The sequence below is a fragment of the Telopea speciosissima genome, chromosome 4 (assembly GCF_018873765.1).
Source record: "Telopea speciosissima isolate NSW1024214 ecotype Mountain lineage chromosome 4, Tspe_v1, whole genome shotgun sequence".
NCBI classification, from domain to species: Eukaryota; Viridiplantae; Streptophyta; class Magnoliopsida; order Proteales; family Proteaceae; genus Telopea; species Telopea speciosissima.
The window spans coordinates 68,166,558-68,174,469 of NC_057919.1; the positions used below are offsets into that span (position 1 = coordinate 68,166,558).

The 7,912-nt window shown below is 38.6% G+C and overlaps 1 protein-coding gene across 2 annotated transcripts; it reads left to right on the forward strand.

The window, feature by feature from the left end:
• The first annotated feature begins 203 nt into the window (after window positions 1-203).
• LOC122658249 (kinesin-like protein KIN-14I) lies at window positions 204-7,045 on the forward strand. Of its 2 annotated transcripts, none has more exons than XM_043853165.1 (19): window positions 204-468; window positions 765-931; window positions 1,027-1,170; window positions 1,429-1,689; window positions 1,788-1,859; window positions 2,307-2,375; window positions 2,601-2,681; window positions 2,885-3,022; window positions 3,115-3,196; window positions 3,289-3,384; window positions 3,488-3,664; window positions 3,767-3,873; window positions 4,029-4,207; window positions 4,302-4,463; window positions 4,543-4,796; window positions 4,883-5,046; window positions 5,156-5,377; window positions 5,951-6,477; window positions 6,633-7,045. In XM_043853165.1, the coding sequence occupies exons 1-19, from the start codon at window positions 351-353 to the stop codon at window positions 6,760-6,762; spliced, it is 3,150 nt and encodes a 1,049-aa protein (XP_043709100.1). In that variant the 5' UTR covers window positions 204-350; the 3' UTR covers window positions 6,763-7,045. The 2 variants fall into 2 exon arrangements, with proteins under 2 accessions (XP_043709100.1, XP_043709102.1); XM_043853167.1 differs by having other exon boundaries at window positions 2,604-2,681.
• The last annotated feature ends 867 nt before the right edge of the window (window positions 7,046-7,912 follow it).

The window sequence follows — 7,912 nt, forward strand, 5'->3', positions numbered from 1 at the left end:
AAGGCAGAAAGAGAATCATAAACACCACACCCTTCTCTATCTCTCTGCACTTTCCTCCCTTCTATCTTTCTCTCTCTGTTTAATTGGCTTTCCATCTCATGTCTGATGCTTGGTTCTGCAACTGTTATCATCGTTCATTGATCTCTGGAGGAACCTGAAAAAAAGATCCAACGATTGGTTTGTCGGAAAAGTAGCTAATTGTGAGAATATTGTTGCATGGAGATCGTGGAGGTTTGAAAATTTAGTGCTGATTCTGTTTCTCCGGCAAAATCGCAGAGCATTAAATGATAAGAATTTTGATTTTGGTTTGATTTTGTTTTGAGAGTTATTACGTACATTTTAGTGTGGAAATGACGACGGAAGGGATTTTCTCATTTTCTATGGCTTCTGTTGTGGAGGATGTTCTACAACAGAATGGGACTCGGTTGAGCGACATTGATTTAGCGTCAAGGAAAGCAGAGGAAGCAGGTATTTGGTTCATAATTTTAATTCAGTGGATTTGATTTCAATTGAATTATCTGTTCTTTCGCTTTGGAAGGTTTTCCCTTACGGAATTATGATCAAGTTTGGCTTGTTCTTTTTTTGTTTATATGTCCTGTAAATTTATGTACTATCTGTGTTTTATTTCCTTTCGCTTCCATTTCCCATTTCATTTTCAGAACAACAGAGCCTCATTGTTTCTGCCATTTATTGGTTAATGTTCTTAATGGCCTTGCTTAGCACAGGCTTAATTTTCCTAACTGGATTTGCGCATCGTTTTACAGCACTTAGAAGGTATGATGCTGCGGGGTGGCTGCGAAAGACGGTCGGATTGGTTGGAACTAAAGATTTGCCGGCTGAGCCATCTGAGGATGAATTTAGGCTTGGGTTACGAAGTGGAATCATCCTCTGCAATGTTCTCAATAAGATTCAACCTGGTGCAGTGCCAAAGGTTGGTGGGTGAAGATACCTTTTTTTCTTACTGGTTTAAAATCCTTCTTTCCCCGTCTGTTGTTTAACTATTTTCTTCTTCCAAATTATTTACAGGTTGTGGAAAGTCTATCGGATACTGCTAATGTCCCTGATGGAGCTGCTTTATCAGCATATCAGTACTTTGAAAATTTGAGGAATTTCCTCATAGTTGTGCAGGAGATGGGGCTTCCTACCTTTGAGGTATCCGATCTGGAACAGGTGAGTGGTTTTTTCTTTTTCTTTTTTAAAAACATTCTGATGATGAGCTTCTAATAACTTCCCCCCCCCCCCCCATATCCTTGTCCCTTTTATCTATCTTCCTCATTATTTTCTTATGGATGTAAAACCAATTTTTACTTGCAAATCAAAGTTCTACAGTTGTGGAAGATGAGCCAATATCAATTTTTGAATACATCAGATTGTAAAAGTACAATTTTCTTGTTCAAGCCCTTTTAAATTCTATCCTTAAACTTCCAGGGAGGGAAATCTTCACGGATTGTAAACTGCGTTCTGGCACTTAAATCCTTAAGTGACTCCAAACAGTTTGGTGGAAACCGAGCGAGGAAATTTGGAGGAAGTTTGAAATCCGCCAGCTCAGGGAAATATGTTGTAAGGAAAAATTCTGAACTTTTCACAAATTCGTTGTCAAAGAACCAATCAATGAGTGAGAAATCCCTGGACGGTTTATCCCCTGATCCAAGCACAAATGGTGATCTTGCTTATGCTCTTACTGAAATGGTTGGTAAGCTTTACTATTTGGAGTTATGTGTAGACTTGCTTCGCCATGTAACATGACTATAATGATCATTCAATTTCATTCAAAATTTAATCTGCAGGCAACCACTCAATCAGTGAATATGCTTGTACGTGCAGTTCTATCAGACAAGAATCCTGAAGAAGTTCCAGCGGTAAGAGCTCTTTCTCTTTGTAAATTTAATTTAGAAGCCAAAAATGGGATAAAAATGCAGTAGTATGCATTCTTGCTGTTGTATGTTGGCCCATAAGGACATATGCAGAGGACTCATGTTCAGCATTCATGACTCACACCTTTAAGACATCCTAGGCCAATACCCCACTAAATGATCCCAACCATAGGATTATTGAACAGTCAGAAAGCTATGGTGAATGGGCCAGAATAATGGCAGAGTTTGGGAAAAGCAGATTCACTGCAGTCATGGCATGTTGTGGTTCCTTATCTCTCTGCATGTGTTCCATGTGTAAAATACAGTTGAAGTAAGCTTGGCTTCTTCCTATCATGCTATAATTTATCTGAACTAGAGAATTTCTGCTCCTCGCAGATTTATTTATAATGCTTAATTCTGTGTAAAACATATTATTGTTTCTGCTGGTAACAGTTGGTGGAGTCATTGCTAAGTAGGGTTATGGAGGAGTTTGAACGTCGTCTTGCATGTCAAAATGAGCTGGTAAGTTTCCTTTTATATGCCCGGTACTACTATGTGAATAAGTCAGTCCCTCATCCTGAATGGGGTGGGGCTGGGGGGGGGGGGGGTTTGTTGGGAATATGGATTCGGGCAAAGTCTTACTTATTTCCATGTGTAGAATTTGAGTATTTATAGAATACAAACTCAATTATCTGTGTCAATTGTTTTCTTATCTAAATGTTGCAAGTATGGGCTTTCATGATCCAACAGATGAAAACAGCTGTAAAGGATTTGACTAAAACTGATGGGGACAAAACCCTTTTAAAGACTGCTTCTTGTGAAGTGAAGGTATGCTGCTCATCTTTACTTCTCAAATACATAAGGTTAAATGCAAGATATGAGTTGCTGTATGAATATGCATTATGCAAGTTGTTGATGTTTATTAATTCTGTGGATCTTAAATAAAATTATCTTCCCTTATTGATGTGAAGGTGGAGACGGATGATGAGAATGATGTGAAGATGGAGACGGATGATGAGAATGATGTGAAGGTGGAGACGGATGATGAGAATGTGGCAAAGATGAACAAAAACAAATCCTTGTGTGAAAAGCCTATCCATGATGAGGAGTCAAAAAAGCAGATTATGAAGCAGCAGATGCTTGTTGACCGGCAACAAAGAGCTATACTGGTATTCATTGATAGTGATATAAGTTTGATATAGTTTTGCATATAAACTTGTCGGGCAAGTAACTTGATGTGAATAATTTCAAATGATTTTAGGAGCTCAGACATACTCTCTCTGCAACAAAAGCTGGGATGCACTTTATGCAGATGAAGTGCCTTGAGGAGTACAACACTCTTGGTGAGACTTCGAGGGATTTTTCTAGTATTTGTTTGTGCTTCTTTACAACCAAAGTTTTTCTTTGATCTTGAAGTTATCCCATCCCTTAACAGGTAGACACATGCATGTTCTAGCTCTTGCTTCCGCTGGTTACCATAAAGTTCTTGAAGAAAACCGTAAACTATATAATCAAGTGCAAGACCTTAAAGGTAATGTTGTTATTTGAGTTACCACCATTACCCCCATTATCATAATAATCTATTTAATTTCCTGAAAAGAGAGTTATCAGTTTTTTGGTTTCTTTATTATTAGGAAGTATCAGGGTCTACTGCCGAGTCAGACCCTTCTTGCCTGGGCAACCAAACCGTTTGAACACTGTGGATCATATAGCAGAAGGAAATATTACAATCATCACCCCTTCAAAATATGGAAAAGAGGGACGTAGATCATTCACTTTCAATAAAGTTTTTGGTCCTACTGCATCTCAAGGTCACTAAGGTCCCCATTCTGTTTAGTTTTCATTTTTTTTTCTTCAGATTTTCCACTTTATGGCATTTCATAAACCATCCTTCATTTTTTGTTCCATTACAGAGGAAGTCTTCTCAGATACTCGACCCCTAATTCGATCAGTTCTTGAGGGTTACAATGTTTGCATATTTGCATATGGTCAGACAGGATCAGGAAAAACCTATACTATGGTAAGACATCGTAATAGTGGATGGATGTATGTATCTATCCATTTATTCTTTTATGATGCAGTAACTTGATTCCTTCATTTTATTTCATTCACTGGATGTAATGTTTTGATGATGTGTAAGCCATTTTGCTGATTTATTTGGTTTTATGTTTCCAGACAGGGCCACATGAGCTTACAGAAAAAAGCCGAGGTGTAAATTACAGGGCGTTGAATGATTTGTTTCTTCTCTCAGAACAAAGAAAGGATAGCTTTAGCTATGATGTTTCTGTTCAGATGATGGAGATATATAATGAACAAGTCAGAGATCTCCTGGTTACTGATGGTTTTAACAAAAGATATCCTTGAGAACATTGGGTTTATTTCTTTTACCCTTTTGCAAGTTGGATGCTTTTCTTCCCCCTAAGAAGAATTTCCTTAACTGTTGAACACATTAGAAATTCGTAACAGCTCTCAAAATGGACTAAATGTGCCAGATGCAAATCTTGTACCTGTTACATCAACATCTGATGTTCTTGAACTGATGAACCTTGGACACAGGAATCGTGCAGTGGGTTCAACAGCTCTCAATGACCGTAGTAGTCGCTCTCATAGGTATGATTATGAGTTTTGTATCAGCTGTTAGAAAAAAAATCCCCTATAGTACTGATTTTTCTATTGAATTTATTTGCAGTTGCGTGACGGTTCATGTTCAAGGTAGAGACCTGACATCAGGAGCTGTTCTCCGTGGGTCAATGCACTTGGTTGACCTGGCTGGGAGTGAAAGGGTTGACAAATCTGAAGTTATAGGGGATAGACTGAAGGAAGCAGTGCATATTAACAAATCACTTTCTGCTCTAGGCGATGTGATATCGTCCCTCGCCCAAAAGAATTCACATGTTCCTTACAGGAACAGTAAACTCACACAACTGCTTCAAGATTCTCTAGGTATTAAACTAAGGTTCTCTACTCCCCTAGCTGTATTGGAACTACATTTTCATTTGACTTACCTTTTGTGTTTTGATTCTGTCTAGGAGGACAAGCCAAGACATTAATGTTTGTTCATATTAGCCCTGAACCTGATGCTGTTGGGGAGACAATTAGTACGCTAAAGTTTGCTGAGCGTGTTTCTACTATTGAGCTTGGTGCTGCCCGAGTAAACAAAGATGGTGCAGATGTCAAAGAGCTCAAAGAGCAGGTTCTTATATCCTCTTCTTCCTTTTGACATTTACAGAAACTCCATCCTACTATGCCAGGGCATATTTTCATATGATGGAGTTTTGTTCTATTCTCAATTCTTATTTCAGATTGCTAGTCTTAAGGCAGCATTAGCAAGGAAAGAGGAAGAACCCGAGAACCTCCAACATTCCATACCCAGCTCTCCTGAACAACACATATTTAAGCTTAGTGAATCACCTGTATTTAAGCCTAGTGGATCACCTTTGCATCAAAACAGACAGATTAGAGGAGATATGTCAGGTGCTCACAGCAAAGGCCAGCAACCAATGGAGGATGTAGGAAACAAAGAGGTAATTCACTTATAGATCTAGCTGTGGTGAGGTTGTGTATTGTACTTTACATTTCAGTATATACAGAATGACAGATCTCCTTGCTTTCAAGCATTTTTGGTGTCTGATGAATGTTTCCTATAGGCAATGTAGAAAAACTTAGGTAGTAGCTTATAGTGCAATCAAAGTAAAAGGGTAAATGGTGAATCACAAGTTCATAAGTGTAACTCACTTCAACTGAGCCTTGGCCCTATTACTTGGAATAAGTGTATCCTTCAGCTACATTGATGGTCTTGTCTAAGAGGATGTCCATAACCATCTGATAATGTTCTTCAGACAGTTATAATAAAATGTTATCTGGATCTAGATAGCTACTGCAATTGCCTTTTTCCCTAAATTCTTCAAATGTAGTTCTAGTTGAAACACATACACGTTAACCTCACATGGGCAATTAGTTGAAACACATAACAAATTAACCTCACATGTCAAACTATGGGTTGTTCTGTTGCTAGTCGCTAATTAATCTGTTTAGCTAGTTCCATTGAATGCTTCATTGCTTTGTGAAGTTGGAAGTTTGACATTCTTGTTTTGTAGGTAAGGAATAATTCTGTGACAAGGCCAAAGAGCAAAAGCAGCCTTGATCTACAAGAACTACTGATGAATTCACCTCCCTGGCCACCAGTTAGTGGGCCTGAACAAAATTTCAGAAAGGAGGATGAGAAGGAAACAGGGTCTGGAGATTGGGTTGATAAGGTCATGGTGAACAAGCAAGAAGTTGTATATGGAGATGAAAAACCACTGGAGCGTTGGGATGGTGAAAATGGTCAGTTGCCTGAGCATTTCTATCAGAGACTTTCCCTGGATTCAAAGGTATACCCAGAAAAACTATACAACAGAGTCTCAGGTAACAAAAAAGAGAGCCCAGATTATGATCTTCAGACAAACCGGTCTGATATAGCTTCCACTGCTGATTCTGATGAGCTCGATGTTGCAAGTAGCGATTTATCTGAGCCAGACATGCTTTGGCAATTCAATCATCCTAAGATGACCAGAATACCAAATGGAGTAGGGACAAAGATCAAGAAACCTCAATCCAAGGCAAATAAAAGCCCTGAAATAAGGTAATGTATGTTGCCACAAAATTATAGCAATTATGTGATAATTTTTCTTCCCACATGCAAACCAAGTCGCCAACGTTATTTGCTTGCCGAGTACTGTTAGTGATTATGTTTACATGTTTCTAACACTACCCTTCCCAATCCCTTTTTGTATGTAGGAGTTCAATTCCTACGTTAGGTTCTTCGCCATCACGGAAATTATCAAATGGAGTTGGGCCACCTGGACATTGGAGTGGAAGGCAGCCAGCTTCTGCTGACATGAAGCGCAGAGCTGGAAAAGGGAAGTAATTATCTACAAAGAGCAGAAAAGGGAAGGTGATTTTTCAGGTTTCTGTAGAGAAGATAGAGAGGTTTTCAGATATGTGAGGGGATGCAATAATTCAAGTTGCTGTTTTTTATTAGTGGTGATCTCAAGGGGTGTGGTGTCCCTTTTCCGTTTCCATTTGTTTTCTATACGCATTATGTGTGAATTCGTTCTTTCTGTATTCTCCCTCACCAAACAAATGGAAAGCAAAAGATGGAAAGGAAATGAAGAAAGTGAATTCGTTCATTCTTGCCGTGTTCTTCCTCACCATTGAGTCATGTACTGCTGTATCATTATGGTCGTAACTCCTTTCCCACCCAAATTAGAATTCCTTGGTTCAAAAATATTGCTTGAACTTGCAATGGGAATTGAGTTTAGTTTTTCACTACTTGGCAGCTAAGAAATATAGGGAAATGGAATGGGACTTGTGTTACTAAGGTCTCAAGGAGAGTGAGTGGTGACACGACTCAGCCCCACTAATTCCTTAAATTTTTTCATTTATTTTCAAATTCGTGATAAACTGTGTTTATCTACGATACAAGATAAGTAATCCATCTCCCTTATTTATATATGTAGATGTGGATGATTTGGATGAATTTTTTCAACAATTCTTAAAAACCTTATAATCTATGGTAAACCCACAAAGAGTAGTAAACTTTGGAATGCATGTTTCACCCATATGAAACTCGAAGCATATTTCTGTGCATATATATATATGCCTTTTGATGTTGAAAAGAATTGAAAGAGGGGATTTGTAATTTTATAACGTGGAAAGCAAAGAGTGTAGAAGTGGGCTAGGTCCATGTGTGGATGGTGTTTTGATAGTCATCACGTCCCAAACATTCAAAATTGATAATCATAGAGCCTTGAAACAGTCCCTTTATGTTGAGGCCAACCATTCAATAGAGTTGCAATGGTTGGAAAAACCTATGTGAGATGGTTCTTGTACCTAAACACCAAGGGGGTGGTGTTAGTTATTAACGTCCATTAAAAGGGTGGATCTTTATCCTCTTCGGTTTGCTGTCCGAAACAGTTGTCTGATTCCTCTCATAGGGGATCGAAAATGATGACCTAACTCCCTGCCCAAGTTAGGTTAAATCGTAATTTCTGCCTTCCTATAAGAGAACTGGACAA